Source organism: Penicillium mononematosum (genome assembly GCF_028829835.1).
Source record: "Penicillium mononematosum strain IBT 11891 chromosome Unknown utg000002l:1.0-8112719.0:1.0-8118358.0, whole genome shotgun sequence".
Classification (NCBI taxonomy): domain Eukaryota; kingdom Fungi; phylum Ascomycota; class Eurotiomycetes; order Eurotiales; family Aspergillaceae; genus Penicillium; species Penicillium mononematosum.
This window is the reverse complement of record NW_026643272.1, coordinates 7,861,608-7,879,382: the sequence shown is the minus strand read 5'-3', so window position 1 is coordinate 7,879,382 and position 17,775 is coordinate 7,861,608. Positions and strand designations below refer to the sequence as shown.

The window sequence follows — 17,775 nt, the reverse complement described above, 5'->3', positions numbered from 1 at the left end:
TCCAAAAATATATATACATCGTCCAAGACCAAAGTCGAATATTGTGGTAAATGATGCCTTCAAGATGGCTTGGCAGATAGCCTAGAAACAGATATTGTTCCGGGAATGGCGCCTGTTCATATATACTCATGAACAGGTATGCGGGGATGGCTCGCTTTATCTGACATGTGAGGAATGCAAAGTTTGTGCAAGTTGAGGAAGTACCTAGATGGGACGAATGACTTTGCGATTGGGACCGTAATATAGACTCTTGGTGTAGCCCATGTCGCCAACCTAATTCCCTTAGATTGGTGACTAAATCCAGGATCCAGAAGACGCGAGTGAGGGTATATGGCTTCGGAATCGGCTGCCATTCGTAGACCACATTGGTTTCTTCAGCCTTTGGTATAACATGGGCCCGAAGCCGTTCGAAAGTGCAGGGGTCTTGGATGAAGAGCAGATCGCCTGACCAGATAATATACCATGCTGAGCCCATTCCAGTCAAGAAGTTCATTATGGGGCTCGAGTAGGGGCTTATCAATATATTCCACAATGATAATATGGTAATGATTGAGAATAAGATGAATCGTCTGCTCAAGGAAACCCACAAATCTTCCACAAAGTATAGGCCTGTGGCTTGGGTGAAAGGCGTGAGGAACGGAGCCAGGATCTTCATTGTTTAAGTGCTCCAGTCCAGGTATGAGGGGTCTGTATATACCTAAAGAAAGAGACGAACAGTGTCTATTTCAATCATTTATAGTAAGGAATGATTGTATGTAGCATTACTTTGTCTAGCTGGTTGCAGATGTTGCGACTACGTGCGTTCTCTCAGTCGTAGAAACCGTAAATTATACCATCTTTCAAGCTAGCTGTATGCTGCAGTGTGTAAGTTCTTCCTAAAATGTAGCCTTGCAGCATGCCGTGAGACTTCGGTAATCCATGACATTTTTTTCAAACATAGAGCCTCGAGGCCCTCTGTATGTAGGATACGGACAATTTCCCCAACTTTCCCGAAGAACATCTGAATCCAGCCAATACTTCATCGAAAGTTCTCATTCTCGCAATCTATAGACGTGTGCTGATAGTTCTCTCCAACATGGGCAAATCCTCTGCGATTCTCCCCCGATATTCGTCCGTACAGTCATCGGCTGAAACACTTTGATATAAATGTTGTTACACATCCATGGATGATAGCCCTTCTCTTGCGTCATGTGCTACCTGGTTTATATATAAACGAACTTTATTTAGGCTTCCTATCAAGCATTGTTGATGTGCATTACTTCAAGTCTTCCAACTTCTTCCTGAAAGTACCGGTATCAGACCCTTGGCCTTTAGGCCAAAAAAGTGAAGGAGACCAGTAAAACCAGTAATTGTCAATCCTTAGTGATACAAGGTAAGCTTATGCCAAATGTCAAAGACTGAGCAACAAGAGTGAAGACCATTGAAGTCGAAAGAAGGAAGCTGACGCCATACCTAGTTATAGAGAGGTCGGCGCTCATTTTCCAGAACATACGTGATTACCAGTGCAAAGAAGGTAATTGGGATATAAGTCTGACGATATCGTTCTGTTGTCGTTACAGGCATCTATATAGAAGGTAGAAATACGTGGCCGTGTTGGTATTTTGTTAGCAGTCCCATCCAAAGTTTATCAACCAAGTTCGAGGGAGAATCTATTATTCTGACTACAGAGTACTTCTAAAGAGAGTGAGGTTAGCATGTATTTTCCTTCTCAATCGAAATTCAACTTCCAATGAAACCGAAAATGTGCCATAAACAAACAATCACGTGACCCACGCGTTGCCATCCCCGATTAGGTCTGTTTTGATTCTCGACATCTCCATTCCCCGACTCGGCGCGACCCACAACCCACGACCTCCATGATTGTGCATTTACAATTTACAACTTTCCACGTCGTTAATTCCTAGATTTATTTCCTACACTTTCACCAACGGCGCATTGTCCAGATGGCGGCAAGCGCGAGGGCGCAGAAGCCCGTCGGCTCGGCGCCATGGATTGCAGCAGAGAAGGAAAACATGGCCGAGCTAGTGGAGCAAGAAATGGAAGAAGTGGAATACCCTGTGCGACACGAACTGGACTGGTTAAATGAACATATGACCGAGATCCTGTCCAAGGGCCAGACGTGAGTTGCAACCGCACACTATAATTCTATTTCTGCTCAGCTAACAATCACACAGGAACTTCGCGGACGTGTTCAAGACACCCGGAAAGATGAGAGGCAAGACGCCTCGAACCGCTCGGAAGCGCATGCCCGAAGAGTCTCGAGTGGTGAGTACTCTTCATATCGAATTGATTTCAACAGTTCTGATCTAATGTCCCTTGCAGCCCTTGAGCGAAATCTTCTCATCCGCCCAGAAACAATTAGAAAACCATGCAAGCCCGAGCCCATTCATTCATCGTGTTGTTTCGAAGCCCGCTCCCGTGGCGGCATCGCCTGTGCCCCGCACCAAGATAGTGACGGAGCAAGCTTCGCAACCCGAATACCCCGATCTCACACAAAATCTGAACTCCTTCCCCACATACAACACAGACTCGGGCTATCATGGCATGCCCGATGATGATGAAATGGTACTGCCTGACGTGCAACAGGAATCACAGGCTTCTACTCAGCCTTCTACCCAGCCTTTTGAACAGGACGAGCCCATGAATCTGGATACTCAAGAGGTCGACATTTCGGCCAGTCAACAAACGAATGAAGAATCCTTCCACTCTGCGCGAGAAGAGATCCGCTCACGCGGACAGACCGTTGAGCCGATCAAGGACCCAACCCCAACTCAGGAAAGAACAGCGCGTCCGGCCGTATCAGTTTCTAAAGAATCTGGGCCTGAAATTATGTCGACTCCGACTAAGGAAACTAAATCTAAGCCGGATGGCAAAATCCCGGAAAAGCAACAGAATGAGGAACCTGAACCAAAAAAGAGTGATATGCCAGTCTCAAAACCTGAGCCATCCCCAAAAAAGGCCCCGGCGGCCCCGGTAGCTCCACCTATCGAGACGCAAGATTCTCACCCAGAGGACGAGGATATGGAAGAGGCCACGAAAGACGACGACACAGTTCTCGACAATCTTGATGATATTGGCTCTCCTTCGGATGGTTCTACTCCAGAGCGACCATTCGCTCGGAAAAGTAGCCTGAGCTTTGCCACCCTCCCTGCGCGGGAACCTTTGAAGACTCGAACAAGCCATATTGATCTGGCGAAAACGAGTACCGCCGGGCGTCCCAGTTACTTTGGCAGACAGACTGGTGGCCATAGGATTCCGCAAGCTGCGACAGAGGATGCTGCCGGCTCCAGGGCATTGGAAATTGACAATGAGAAAGAACCAGGTGAAGAAACGGATCCTGATCAGGCTACTAGGATGCACAGCAAAAAGTCCACCCAGTCCTTGCATGAAAGAATCAGCATGCTAGGCAAACTCCAGCCATCCCGACCCAGAAAGTCAATCCCATCCGCTTCTGCGCTACCAGCTGGTCAGGTTCCCTATCCAGACCTTCCAGCTTCCAAGGCTGAAGCAAAATCTGAAGCTTCGAATGAAAGGGCACATGAAGCCCCAGCTCCAGAGCGTATACCGGTGGACGATGACTGGATCAAGCCGCTGAGCTCTCCCCAAAAGCCTGAGCTTTCCAAGAGCAAGACCACAGATGTCATGGAAAAGCTTGCTGAATTCGAAAAGTTACATGCAGTCAATAAGAAAGACGCATTGCATACAGAGCCTGAACGACCCAAATCATCTACCTCGATGTTCTCTTCACCCCGACCTCACGGTCACCAACAAAGCGCCTCTTTTTCTCATACCCCTGTTGATGTGTCTACTACTCCAACAGGCTCGCCAAGGCGCTTCGACGGTCACATCAGCGCTTCGAAGCTGAAACTGCACTCAATTATGAAATCTGCCAAGGGCTTGTTTTCAAGCACTGGAAACACACCACGGATGGAACATTCATCGCCTGAGCAGGCACGCATTCAACCAAGTGCGGACACATTCACTAAGAATACCAAACACCTCTCTCAACCAGTCCCTCTCACCAGTCCTCAACGTCCAGAAGGCCGCCGCACACGAAGCTCGACCGAGAAAGAAGAAAAACGGCGCCAGCATGAACGGGAAGAGCAGGAGCGTGAGGATCGAGAAGAAGAAGCGCGTGTTGAGAGAGCTCGGGAACAAGAAAAGCAAAGAGCCCTTCAACTCAAAGCCGCTCAGGAGAATTCCTCGGTCGAGCCAGAAGAGAGGGCAGGCTCGGCAGTATACATGACCTCCCAATCGCAGCGTCAGCAATCGCGGGAACCTGAGTCGGCTCAAGAGTCTAGCTCGAGGTTTGCCGTCCCTCAACCGAAGCAAAATGACCGCCGTCCCCTCAAACCCACCCGCGAGCCCGTGAAACGTCCAACGCCGCAACCCATGTCAATTCGTGTTGGCAGCACGATGTCTCGTCAACAAATTCCCGTCCCGTCATCCTCGGGTGCTCAGGAGTCGGGTGTGCCCGCAGCCGCCTCTGTTGCCTCGAAGCCAACTCTCAAAAAGAAGGGTAGCAACACCTCCTTGCATACAGCATCTTCTGCGAGCAGCTTTAAGAGCTCTGTTTCTAGTCAAACACAAGCCCAGCGCAAGGCTCAGGTCGCTAATGACCGCAAGAAAGAGCAAGAACGCGAGGCACGTCGGAAGGAAGAACAAAAGCGTGAGGTAGAACGCAAACGTGCTGCCGCCCAACAAGAAGAGGCCCGTCGGCAGGAGATGAGGAGTCGTGCTGAAGCTGAACGAGAGCGCCAAGCTGAGAGAGAACGTCAGGTCGAAAGAGAGCGCCAGGCCGAAAGGGAGCGCCAGGCTGAACGGGAGCGCCGCGAACGGTCGGCTCAGGAAGATCCAAACAAAGCCGCCCGCATGGAGGCAATCAAAAAGCGACAAGCAGAGAATGCTCGCAAGCATGGGAGGCAAGGCAGCCAGCAGATAGTCAATGAGGTAAGCGCGTTATTCAAATCGGGACTTTTTTCAAAACGCTAACAGTCCCTAGGGGCCAATTCTGCAGCATGAGCAGGCATATTCTCAGTCTTCTCAGCGAAGTGACTTGGGTTCCTCCCGCCCTCCTTCTCGCTTGGGTAGCTCAATTCAGCCATTTGGTGGACGCAGCATCAACCCACCCCCGCCTAATCCTGCCAAACCGCCAAAGAGAGGCAACGATGAAACCAGCCACCGGGCTGTTCCGTCTAAGCCTAGTAATGTGCAATCAACTGGCGAGTTCAAACGGCGAAAGACAGAGGATGAGCACAACCCTATGCCACCTGTACGCACAATGGCACAGCCTATCCGCCAATCTAGTATCAGAAAGGTTAGTAACATCGGGTCCCATGTAATATCCTGACGAACAAATTATTGACTTCAGGAATCTATGAAGCCTTCTACCCTTGGCCCTTCTGCCCTTGGCCGTGGACAGTCTTCCCTGGCACCCCAGTCGGGCTCTTCCAGCTACAGGAATGCTCAACCTCAGCGATCCGCTCACCCGATAGTCACATACACGAACGGCAAGATACCGTTTGCCGAACCAAACCATGCGCCTCCACCAAGCGCACATAAGGCTGCGCCAAATTCCGCCCCGCGCCCACCCGCCAAGCCATCTCCCAAGTACCCCAGTGGTGAAAATATCCACTTGCCCGAGATCAACACTGACAGTGAAGATGATGACGATTCCGACTCTGAGATGTTCCCTGTCCCCAAGTGGGCACAGGCGAAGGAGCTGGAGGGTCTTCTCCGGCAGCAGGATGGTATGGAAGTTGACTCGATCTTCGGGCCAATTGCACCATTCTCTCTTGAAGACACCTTCAAGGCGGACAAGAAAGTCAAGAAATACCGTGACCGCACCAGCAGTGCGAACTGGTCCGGACCCGATGGACTCACTCAAGAGGAGATTCGGAGGGATGTTGCCGAACGACAGCGGTTGCGGCTCAATGGTGGTTGGAGCTTCAACAGCTAGTGACCAGCAGGATAATATCTTCTTTTCTTGGATTGTAAATTGGTCTGTACATTGAGCAGCCTTTTTTTGGGGGGGAGTATTGATTTGGTGCCGGGCATGGTTATGTCGGTGTTACGGATGTATCTTCTACCTTGTGGCGTTATTTTGTATTATTCTTGACACTTTTATGGTCTTAGGCAACAGCTGCATAGTTGCATCCATCGGTGCATGGAGTTAATGAATTGTTATTTTGGCCTATGTTGGATGTTCCCTTGGTATTTTGTTGGAGTTGATATGGATGTCAAAAGAATCAGGTGAGAACTAGGGATAGTTTCATGTAGCACTACGGGACCATTGCTTTCATCACACCAGCATCATTGGTCTAGTGGTAGAATTCGTCGTTGCCATCGACGAGGCCCGTGTTCGATTCACGGATGATGCACTTCTTTTTTGGCTTTCCTTTTTTGTTGCTGTTGCTTCGTTCTCGTTGTTTTTGAGATTTATTCCTTCGAGATTAAGATTATCTCTTTTTCCCTCTTTTTTATAACCTATTTTATCCTGTTAGTCCAATATAGAATGCTGTTTTCTTTTCGACACACCCTCCTGGTGAGTATATATATATATAGACACCCCATTGTTTCAACTCAATCTATACATGTAGTGTTCAACAGGTATATATCTAGAACAAGTGCGAAAACAAAAACCAAATAAACAAACGAGTAATCGGTGTTTTATTGCCCACAGTGCTCCTGAAGGTGGATGATTGACATGGTGGTTGACGTACGGGCATCACGAAGACCGGACATACTTACTCCCATGCCCCCATATAAATAACTGACCTAGTGTTGTACAACCCTCTACTTCAACCCAAAAAGCAGAATAGTACATGGCACATGTGCATGGTTTATGAATTTATACTCGGCCGTATATCTGGCCCGCCTGTTTGCGCAACATACACCGTGAGATTGAAATGGGAGAAAAAAAAAGGCAAGATGAAAACCCCGGTCCAAACCCACCCCCCGGCGCCGAGAAAAATATAATACAAGATTCTCTAGCCCCCATGCAGTAATATCGACGCTGGACTTACTGCATATCCGGCTCGATCTCACTAGCTCCTCCCTCAGCAGCCTCATCCATGGCATCGGGGTTGAGGTTGGCAGCGTCGGGTGCCACACCGATTTCTGTCTCATAGGAGATGGTGCGCCAGCCAGATGCACTGGTGGGATCCTTGACATATTCGGACATGGGGAACTGTTAGATGTTAGAACGCGGTTCAGATTTGTTATTTTGGTGCATAAGTGCGAGGTAAAGACTCACGTAATGATCGTTCTTCTTCATGGTCACAACCCAGGGAACATTGTCAAAGGTCACAGCGCGAATACGGAAGTATTCGTTATCGGGAATCTTGCGGACTTCCCGAATAAAGCTATCCAGGTCTGGAGTCGAGACGCTGTTGACAGCAGTGAGGAAATTAGTGGGCGCAAGACCGTAGTGGTAAGCGGGGGAACCACGGCTCTGAAGAATAGTGTTAGCGGTATTTTAAAGGATAGAAGGGTATCGGAACTCACCCTCGCGCTCACGTAGATCTCGCTGTGAACCTTGGAGATCTGCTGACGAACAGCATGGTGGGGCTTCTGTAGGACAGCACCGCAGAAGGCAAGGGCACGGTCTGTCTCAATGTCCTGAGTTGGCACCGTGGGGACACGGATGCGCACTTCCTCGCCATTTCGTATGACCAGCGCATCCAGGAATTCCTTTTCATACATGACATCCAGCTCTGAAACGCGGGTGATGACTTGGCCGTCCAGCGTGAGAATAATGTCGGCTTCCTGGAAGCTGGTGCTGGGGTCGGGGGTGACGCCTGCCGGAGGGCTATCAACCTTGCGCACCATGAACAGCTGGTGTCGCGATGGGTTGGCCTCAGTGACCTTGTTAATCCATTCCTGCGAAACGCCCATGATGCGAGCCTGGCTCATCTGTACAACGTAGCTTTCCATGTTCAGGATTCGCAACGTTGGGACCTCTCCTTGCTGGATCTTGGAAGTAACGGGAAGCAGGTATGGAGTGGCAAGGCCGAGGTGGTATTCGATATCCTTGTGAGAGCTTGCAGAGCGCTCACCGAGGTAGTTCAACCACAAGGCCTGAACTACACCGTCTTCGCCGATGAGCACACCGTTTGAACATTGCGCACTGAGTCCAGTATCTACGGTCACGGCGTCCAAGTTGATTGCACGGTAACGAGGTGCAGCTGCGTTGGCGGGGATCGACACAGTCGTGATATCAGTGACTGTGGTTTTGGCCACCACAATGCGGTAGTTTTGGTTGAAGCCGACAAAGATGGTATCTTGGCCTTGTTTGATGTAGTTAGTGCTGAGCTGGGCGCTCTTGACCGGAGCCTTGACGAGGCTGGGGTCGTATTGGATGACGGTGTAGTTCTGAAGCGGGTGCAGGAAGACCACCTTAGCACTGACAATGATTGAGTCGGCCACAGTGATGTTGATGTCGCAAAGGTCGTAGGGGACAATGGCTCGTGATACCACCACTAGACCCTTATCAGCATCGATAACCAGTCCAAACCCAGTCTTCTTTGCTTGTGGGTATCCATCCAGCTTCAACGGCATGATGCAGGATACACGCACGAAGCTACGGACAATCTCCGCGGCAGCAGGCTGGCTGATGCCGTCTAATTGGATGAAATTGGCCTCTCTTGGGACAGGAGGTTCAGCAGGAATGGGTTCGGCGATATCGGAGAAATCCCAGACACCAGACTCATCATTCCGGACCGCCATTCGCATCTTGGGATGCCAGTGACGGTCAACGTAGATGATGCTAGTTCCTTTCGTGTGAAGGTCGCGAATATGGCGGTAGGAGATCACCACGCGAGTGCGATCGGGAATGTTCTTCATGACCTCTACGAACTCATTGAGGTTACGGACGGGTCGCTTATCAATTGAATCAATGATCCACCCTGCCACAGTGTTCTCCAGCTTGAAAGAGCCCGCCGACTCACAGACATAGACTCCGCGAGTGGCAATGGCATAGAGACGTGACTGTTGGTACGACAAATCATGGAAGCTGGCGCCAGCAACTGTCACGAAACGATCGGGGGTGATATCATGCAGATTTCCCACTTGACACTCAACCTCAACATCTTGACCGCCTCTCTGAACCAGCAGCTTGACAGATTCCCCGACACTCATGTCTAGGATGTCGTCGAGACGAACAAACTGCGTAAGGAGCTCTCCATTTACTTTGATAAGCACGTCTCCCTCCAACAACTTACCATCTGCAGGTCCCTCCGGAAGGATGATCTCCGCAGCAAGCATGTTTGTTTCAGTAGGTGCTGCGGCACGTACAGCAGCCTCCCACTCCGGGGTCAGACCAAGACGGCGACACTCGTCGAAAGGCCTCAAGACCCACTGTGTTTGGATTGTACCACGAGTAACCGGTTGACCTTGGCGGATACACTCCAGTGCACGAAGCGGGCGGTCCAGCGGCAAAAAGTAGTCCGTTGCAGCACCGTCAGCTCGACCACCAGCCTGCAAAGCAACTGCATGGCCAGCAAGATTGACCACAGGACTTCCCGAACTACCGCCACTGGCTGCAGCTGCGGCCTGGATGTAGTTTGTGTTGAAATCACAGTAGCCCTCTCCATATTCAGGCGCATTTCGGTCCAGTCGACTGATCACACCGGACAGAATGCTCAGTTTTTCTCCAGCATCGTTACCCACGACGCGGATTTCTGCACCAACTCGCGCTCCATCTGGCTGAAGCTTAAGCTCCGTGACTTGCATGTATCGAATTTTCGCCGGGTCGAACTTCAAGATACCGAAATCATGAACGGGATCTCGGTATACAGGCTGGACATCGCACTGTGATTTGCCAATTTTGTTAATAACCGAAGAAGGTCTTTGACCAAACCATTGTGCAGGATCCACTTACTTCCTCGTGATTGTCAAATATACAGTATCCCCAGAAAGGACCAGCACCCACAACGTGACGATTGGTCAATATGTAGCCACGCTCTGCATCCACCACGAAACCAGTTGCTTGACTGGACATTGAGAGCTCTGTATCAAACGAACAGGTCTGGCAGAAGTGAATGGAGACGGCACATTTCACAACCTTCTCGATAGTAGCCTGCCATTCAGGTGAGTCCGTTGTAGCGGGGATTGCAACTGGCGAGGGAGCTTCATCTACATCCTCCTCGACCTCATAGACAGTTCCGTTGGCGGGAGTTGCGTCGTCGGGGGTCAATATCGAGGGCTCAGGTCGGAGTTGCTTGTTCGGATGCTCGGAAGCATAGGCCGCCGTGCTGCGCTTTCGCTTCGCACTCATATCGCCCTTGCCATCCATGGCGAAGATATCTGAGCTCCGGAGGCGGTGTCGACGGGGTTTTAGGTGGCTGGCAAGAGACGAGATGGACCGGGAGCCTCTTGAGGCTAACGGGGTAGCAGAGAATGGGGTATCAGACGAATGAGACACGTGAAGACGCGGCCGATGCGGAGTTAAGGAATGTGACGCAGATGATCGATCAGCGGCGGCTGGAGACCTCAAAGAAGTGGAGGTTTGGTTTGCAGCTTGATAAGACGAGAAAGGCGAAACCGGAACAATTCGCAAGCTCCTTCTGCATACAACAGATAAAGAACAATACATCCACCAGGCAATTGGGGAAAATGTGCATGCGCGTTGACATGGCAAAACGTGCCCTCCAACAGGTCCCCAAGGCGGAGAGGCAACAAGGCCATATTATTGGGGGAGGCTTGACTTTCGCATCTCAGGATTATTGCTAGCAGAATAATCTTTTGTTGAGCTATAAGGCGGTGAGGACGGGGAATTTCGATAAGGGCGGAGTTGCACGATATGATCCCATGGCCGCCTCATGCGCCCTACTGTTACAATGATCCTAAATACATCTCTAACTGATTTACATGTGGACGGGATGCGTTGGGATGTTACGTTACATTCAATTAATATACAAATTTGGAGGTTGCTCTGTAGCCAGATTTACTCAAATATGAGGGTTGTCCCTTGCCACATGCTCCCATACTTCAAAAGCGGGGGAGCCAGGACTTTGGAGTATTTCCTAGTCATACATCATAGAGACCGTGGCTGCTTTAAAGTTCTCAACTGGTCACACATTTGGTTTTTTAGTTGGCAGAGATGGTGCGCATGGTGGAAGGTCCATGCTTCTGCGGGTATGCATGGTGTTGAAGGGAATAGGCCGACGCCTCCCATAAAGCTTGCATTGGTGGGCCGAACCATGGTCGCATAATTCGCGGGGGCGGACAAAGCAGGAGCTCGAAATAATCTGTGGCATGTCTTCTCACACGGAGGACTGCATGTTTCCCCATTAGTTGCCTCAGATAATCGACTCAGTCATAGCGCCAGGGCTAGGTCCGCCATTTCCTTGCATGGACGGAGGACTCGGTCTTTGCGGAGTAGAGGCCTTTGCAGACCGCGAGAAGAGCTCGTTGAGTCTGGCATATAGCTCATTCACAGCGGGAAGGTTGGGGGGCGGTGTCATAATCGCTGGCGTTTGAGGAATGACACCACCCGCTTTCTTTGCTCGATCGGCGATAGTCGCGAGGTAGGCTAGGTTGGCTTGTAGACGTCGCATGCACTCAATGTATTCGGGGCTCGGCTTCTGATTGGCTTTGGATGCATCCGGTTGCTCTGACGCGGGTGAATTTGTATCGGGGTTGGAGGCGGGGCCAGCCTTGCCGGCCGCTTGAAGGTTCACCACTTCTTGTAACAAGGCCGAGTTGATGTCAAGCAGGGCCGTGACGCGGGCTTTTTCACGCGCTGCAAATTGAGCTTGAGCTTGGGCCTGGGCCTGGTTTGGAGCCGCAGGTGAGGCAGCGGTTTGGGGCGAGTTCATTTGCGAAGGGGGTTTTGGTTGTGTGCCAAGCAGGTTGTTCGCTGATATGGAAGCCATGTTTTGAGAGAAGGTCTGCGCTACTTGAGATGGCATGTTTGCGCCGGATGTGCCTTGAGGGGGGACAAACTGGCCCATGGGGTTAGGGATGGGGGTCTGGGCGTAGGGCGCTGAGAAATTATCCATAGGTGCTGCTATTATGACAAAGTATATGGTCAGCCCGAAATATTCCAACAAAATAAAGCGACCTGGTTAGTGGGCAACAATAGACAGGAGACCAATGGTCAAAGCTAGACAGTGCCAAGTGGTCAATGCATTGATAGCGGTATGGCCAATTTCATCCAAGCCGTAGGGTGTTAGGGGCGGGTGACACAAGCATGAGGGGGGGCTTGGAAATAATTCAATCCGATCTTGAGCCTCATGAGACACCCTCCCCTTTCCCCAAGAATTTGAGCAACATGTCTGCCGCGCCGGGGTAAAAGTGACAGATGTGCCGTGCCAATGATAATAACGAAAAAAAGGGGAGAAGGGGGGCAACGAACCGGAAGATTGTTGGGGGAAACCAGAAGGCATCATAGCTCCACCGGGACCAGGCTGCATGGGCATAGCACCAAACTGTTGAGCAGACGGTGTCTTTGATTGGGGGTATTGGGGAACAGCGTTAGGGTAAAAAGGCATCTGTTGGTTTTGGGGGCTCTGAGTCGGGACGGGATAGCCTGCGGGATAACCAGTATTGGGGTCCATTGTGTAATGAGGGACCATCACGGTTGAGGGGTGGCTCCGGGGGATTCTTTTCACCCTGTAATACTTCTTCTCTCCAGCGATCCCCTCGATTTAGGGAAACTACTGTGGCTGAATTACGCAGGCCGCACGGACGAGACGGTGAAGGCCCAACGGCGCTTGTTGACCGGGAATCCAGGGATAGGGGGGGGATTTGGCGAGACCCCGAAGCTGCTAGAAATAAAGAAGAGAGTGGTGATTGGCTCAGTCAAAAGGCAGGGATGTATTGGGAACACGGCCTCCACAGCGAACTGGAACTCGGAGCAAGACAGATTTTGGTGCCCAGATTCAGAGCGATCAGCCGTGGGCGGGCTAATGCAGCGGAGCCCTTTTGGAATGGTGGAGACACAGGCTCGAATGAATGATGTTGATGATGTTGAGATGATAATAGTAATATCTCCAGTTGACTTGAAACTTGACTTCGTGATTCAGAGTTCTAAGAGTGTACTTGATGTTTAGAGAGAGCAGCTGGTGTTCCACAATGAAAGTGACATTGGAAGGTCACGGGGTACGATATGGACCGCCTCAGGCAGTAAATATATTCTGCCTGAAATATATGGAAACCACATCCGGCTGCCTTTTTCATAATATCAAGGATAGTCGGCTTGTGATGCCTCTGTATTTGACGACATAAGAATTGAATGGTCCCAATGTATATTATAACGGTTTGAGGTGGATGTATTAGAGACATTATATAGAAGATAATACCAACTCTGTTTTTGCATGCCGTTTTTCCTTTCTAGCCAGATGAAAATCTGGCCTAGACAAAGTGCAGAATACGAGAGGGAAATATGGCCAAAAGGGTATACTACATACAAAATGATTAAGTATAACCTGTGACCTCGGGAAAACCGACCTACAGACAGACACCCGCCTATGCCTTCGGTATCAGACTGCTCCCTCTCCTATGTCCCTTTCCTTTGCCCATAGCGACTTTCAGTCTCTACCCCCATGTAGACGATGATACCTCTTACCGCCATAATTATTACACGTGAGATCGACGCACTTCCCTACTATGTATCGTCGGTCTAGACTGGCAGCGGCTTATATCTATGTGGCGGTGCTAGGAATAACGCTATTCACGGATAAAAGCTCCCCAAATTTCCCGGCAATGATGTCAAAGGGAGCGGAAACGAGAGTTCCTAAACAAGGTTCGTACTTTGTACATCTAGGCATGGATGGATTTACCAGCGACCGCTTGGCAATTAAAGACTGGCGATCAGTATCCACAAATCACATTCGGGGACTTTGACACACGGTTCATATGTATGTGAGAAAGGGGTTGGAAATTCTTGCTAACTCGATGTGTCAGGAACGACCAAGCGACACGTCAGGTAATCTCCCAATAAAGGGTATCTAGACGATCCTATGAACTTTGTTTCTATCAATCACTGATGATCTCTACCACAAAGGCATGTGAGTGCAGGTTGTAGGCGCTGCAGGGGATAGAGAGGACTATTGTGAAAATCCGGGTATGAAGGAAGACATTGAGGATTTCATCAAGTGGACAACTCGAACACACACCCAACATAGTTGTGCATACGGAGTACGGAGTATGCAGTTACGAATATGCAGAGGGCTAAAAGGGGAACTGTGGAGACCACGGTGAAGCCTGCGCCACAAGCTCAAGTAGGGACCCCATTTCCAGGAAATGCAAGTCGGATATGCGCGGTTTATGCGAATGGAAATTATGGGGCTGAGCAACTAGATTGACAGTTTAGCTATCGGAGTCCTCCGGTACTCGGTACCTACCTAGGTAGGTACAGGGCTCTTGCAATGTTCCAAAGCCATGGATATGAGTTCAAACTTTAAACTCAATCTCTTTCCCGACGATAAACCTTCTTTGATTCCGTTCCCCAACAGGGGATTTTCCTTGGATTACCTTGGACTGATATGGAATCCCATGGATTGAAGCGGAGTCACCGGAGTTCTTAGGTGGATGTTCTCCGTCGTATGGTATTAACATCGAGTGTCTCTGAGATTCAGAAATCAGTACATATGTATCCAATATGTTGCGGATGTTCCCTAAACGAGGACTTCATCGAAAGCAAGGCAGTCTTCCCCACAACGGAAAGTCCATGAATCGAGAAGCTTATCGTGCGTTCGATCATAGAATTTGTGCTCCACTTGACTATCGAGATTTGATCGAGCAAGTCTTATTTAGGTATTTAGGTACTCTGTATGTAATGTTGTATATTTTAAGATATCTATTAATGGGGCCATATGCATCTACAAGTGTACTCCATGCAATATACTACCAGATCGACGTACCATGGAAAATAGCACGGTGGCAAATTGTACCTAGGTACCATCGCTTATTCCATATTTGGTTCGCATTCTTCCATCTCCCTTTCAGCCAACACATGTCGATCATGAAAAGAGTGTCAGAACCCGAAGCTTTTTCAAAACCGAACTAAGCCCGCCCGGCCGATATTATATCTATGACATATACCTACAATAATAGGTACAACATAGAATCGATCTGAGGTTGAGGCTTTTCAAGCCAGACCGAGCTAAGCCCGTTCGGCCGGTAAATAGTTTCCTTTTCCGGTAATTTGATTAAAATTCGTATTTCCCCCAACCAACCACTCTATGACGACAAAGTGCATGAGAACCTTGGAAAGTTCTTGTGCATTTCTTGGCGAACTGACTATTTTGTATTGTTGTAGTGATAGGTAGAGAACTATAATGGCACGGGGCATCAAATGCCCTATCCTTCTAAGGTTCTACCGGGTAGCTCTGTGTCAGTTAATGTCCACGGGTGTCTTTGATAAGTAAGGAGATGGAAAAGTAATTAATACATATACAATTTCGGCAATATGGTAATAAGGCAACTGGTTGGCATAAGGCCCTTGATTAGTATCATGCAGCTGTTTCTTATTGCACCGTTATGGTACAAAGTACTTTGTACTCTGTACTTACTATAATATCAGGTTCTGAGGGCCATGGATGTTCTAACTGAGTGAGAGTTTTGGGGAAAACCACTCTATCCCATAGCCAAGATTGGTAGACGGCTATATACGTATATAATAAAATAAGCGCTGAAATGTCACCGTCATTCGGGGAATTATTCAAATTCCCCTGCGGCTATACACTGTACACTGAGATTGTCATAAAGGCCCAAGGAAAAGATGTCCGCATTCCAAATGTGGACTAAGTAATCCGTACGTCTGCCCTAAAATACTCCGGTCTTGTTTCGATACTGTATCTGTACAATATATCTGCATTTGCAGATCGGTCTCTCGTCTCTCGTCTCTCGTCTCCACAGGCCTTTGACCTTTCCTTCTAGTTGCGTACGGAGTAGGGAGGGTGCGCCACACCTGGAAAAAAAAATGACCCAGTGGCTTTTATAAATCCTTATCAATGCGCATTTAGTCAACTGATCGACAAGAGAGAGGCATTGCTATTGACCCCCATCGCAGCATGGTCTTTATCTGGCTTCGACCCCCCCCAAATTTCCTGTAGTAAAAAAAAAATCCCCACTTCGTCTGTTTCGTACTTAGACCAGTCTGCCATTCAAAACCCGGGGCCATTGGGTCCATATACAGGGTATTCCATCCTTCTTATGTGATGACCTTGACAGAGCCGACCCTAGGGCCCGGAAAAGATGTCCAGGCAATCACCTGAGGAGCCTGGATATACCCACTTTGCTATGATCTACATAGACAACGATGGGAATCTTTGCCAAAGGGCCTCCGATTCCATTTCAGAGAGCCGCGAGGCCATCCTCTCTCCTCGGGTTACGGGTGAATTCCTCCGAGCAGTGGCAATGTCGAGAGAAGCCCATGCAACAAGATCTCAAGGTAAGGCCTCTATTTCCCTATTTACCCCACGTGAAGTGTTCTTGTTGACATGGAACAGTTTCTCCCGAGCTCCAAGCTCCGTCTAGTGGGGGGCAACCATTTAACAACAGCTCTGCCCCATCGCAGGGGGAGTCCGTGGGTTATAATGGAATGGGGCTGGGTAGTCAACAGAGGATGCAGGTTCCATCTCAATCAATGTGGCCGTCATGCGAATCTTGGTCTCTACAAGCCAGCTCACAACCTAAAAAGAATTTCGGTGGTCGGAACCTCAACCTGGCTTCACACCAAAGAGCCTCCATCTCTGTAAAAGAGAGAGGTCTTTTGCGTCTCTACTACGAAAAAGTCTTCCAAAATCTACAACAAACAAACTGCCGAATTATCGCCAAAGCCTACATCAAGTTAGTCGAGCCGCGAAAACAAGTGAACTACCCATACAATGGACGGAAGATCGTTGAAGGAAGAACCCAACAGCTGGACCCCGAGGCAACTAAGCCACCATGGTGGCCGCAAGGAGTGAGCCATCGGGAACCGGATCATCTTCCAAAAGTTGGTAAGAGAGAGAGAAATCCTTCCGAATAATCCTACCAAGCTGACAATGACCTAGAACGCATTCGACTTTTAGTATACATGCTCTGCGAAATGCGCGAAACCCACGGAATCACCACCGCCAGATTAAGACAAAGCGACCAGCCCATTCGTCGTCAAATCCTCCCGGTCGAACGTTTACAAATCTTGGATGAGGCATATCGAGTTCGCGAGGAGGAAGAAAAATACCTGGATGGGATTTCAGGTACATGCTCATGCTATCCTCCACACCCACCCCCGAAACTCACATATGTTATCTAGATGGAAAACGCGTGTCTATAGCTCGCACAAATCTCCCTCAAATGGCCGAAGACACATCCAGCGGACAAAGCTCGCCAAACGAACCAGCCTCTTCTCAAAATATCGTCGAATCCGAGTGCAGCGACGGAATCTCCGACATCGACATAACCCAAGCCACCTCTGGAGACCTACCGAACGCGCCCCCTTACAATCCTTCCCACCCTTATAGCCCAATGCACATGGGTCCAAACACCCAATACCATCCTGTCGACCCCTCCAACATGTCAACATCACCGTTGGAACTGAGGCCGAAACACGAACCAGTCTCTGCTGGGACACATTTGATTGACCGGACACATCCCACTGGCATGGCGCACTATCCATACCCTGGTGTTTCCGGCATTCCACCAACACCGATGGAGTTCTACAGTACCTCTGTTCCAATCACCCAGACTTCGACAGAAAACTTGTCTACAGAGACAATGGTGCCATACGGTCACCCCTACTATTTCAGTTATTGAGCGCCTAGCATGGACCGGAGTACATATAAT

General features: G+C 49.5%; 4 protein-coding genes across 4 annotated transcripts; 2 read left to right on the top strand and 2 right to left on the bottom strand.

Moving 5' to 3' along the window:
* Positions 1-1,943: 1,943 nt before the first annotated feature.
* Positions 1,944-5,959, top strand: N7519_004798 (uncharacterized protein; the record flags this gene model as incomplete). Its single annotated transcript, XM_057291574.1, has 5 exons — positions 1,944-2,119; positions 2,175-2,265; positions 2,323-4,950; positions 5,003-5,317; positions 5,372-5,959. The coding sequence occupies 5 exons, from the start codon at positions 1,944-1,946 to the stop codon at positions 5,957-5,959; spliced, it is 3,798 nt and encodes a 1,265-aa protein (XP_057152776.1).
* Positions 5,960-7,021: 1,062 nt separating this feature from the next.
* On the bottom strand, positions 7,022-10,594 carry N7519_004797 (putative nuclear serine protease HtrA2/Nma111; the record flags this gene model as incomplete). Its single annotated transcript, XM_057291573.1, has 4 exons — positions 7,022-7,189; positions 7,256-7,453; positions 7,507-9,810; positions 9,881-10,594. The coding sequence occupies 4 exons, from the start codon at positions 10,592-10,594 to the stop codon at positions 7,022-7,024; spliced, it is 3,384 nt and encodes a 1,127-aa protein (XP_057152775.1).
* A 706-nt stretch (positions 10,595-11,300) lies between these two features.
* Positions 11,301-12,560, bottom strand: N7519_004796 (uncharacterized protein; the record flags this gene model as incomplete). Its single annotated transcript, XM_057291572.1, has 2 exons — positions 11,301-12,007; positions 12,359-12,560. The coding sequence occupies 2 exons, from the start codon at positions 12,558-12,560 to the stop codon at positions 11,301-11,303; spliced, it is 909 nt and encodes a 302-aa protein (XP_057152774.1).
* Positions 12,561-16,203: 3,643 nt separating this feature from the next.
* Positions 16,204-17,745, top strand: N7519_004795 (DUF2841 domain-containing protein; the record flags this gene model as incomplete). Its single annotated transcript, XM_057291571.1, has 4 exons — positions 16,204-16,399; positions 16,458-16,949; positions 17,004-17,189; positions 17,246-17,745. The coding sequence occupies 4 exons, from the start codon at positions 16,204-16,206 to the stop codon at positions 17,743-17,745; spliced, it is 1,374 nt and encodes a 457-aa protein (XP_057152773.1).
* Positions 17,746-17,775: the final 30 nt, after the last annotated feature.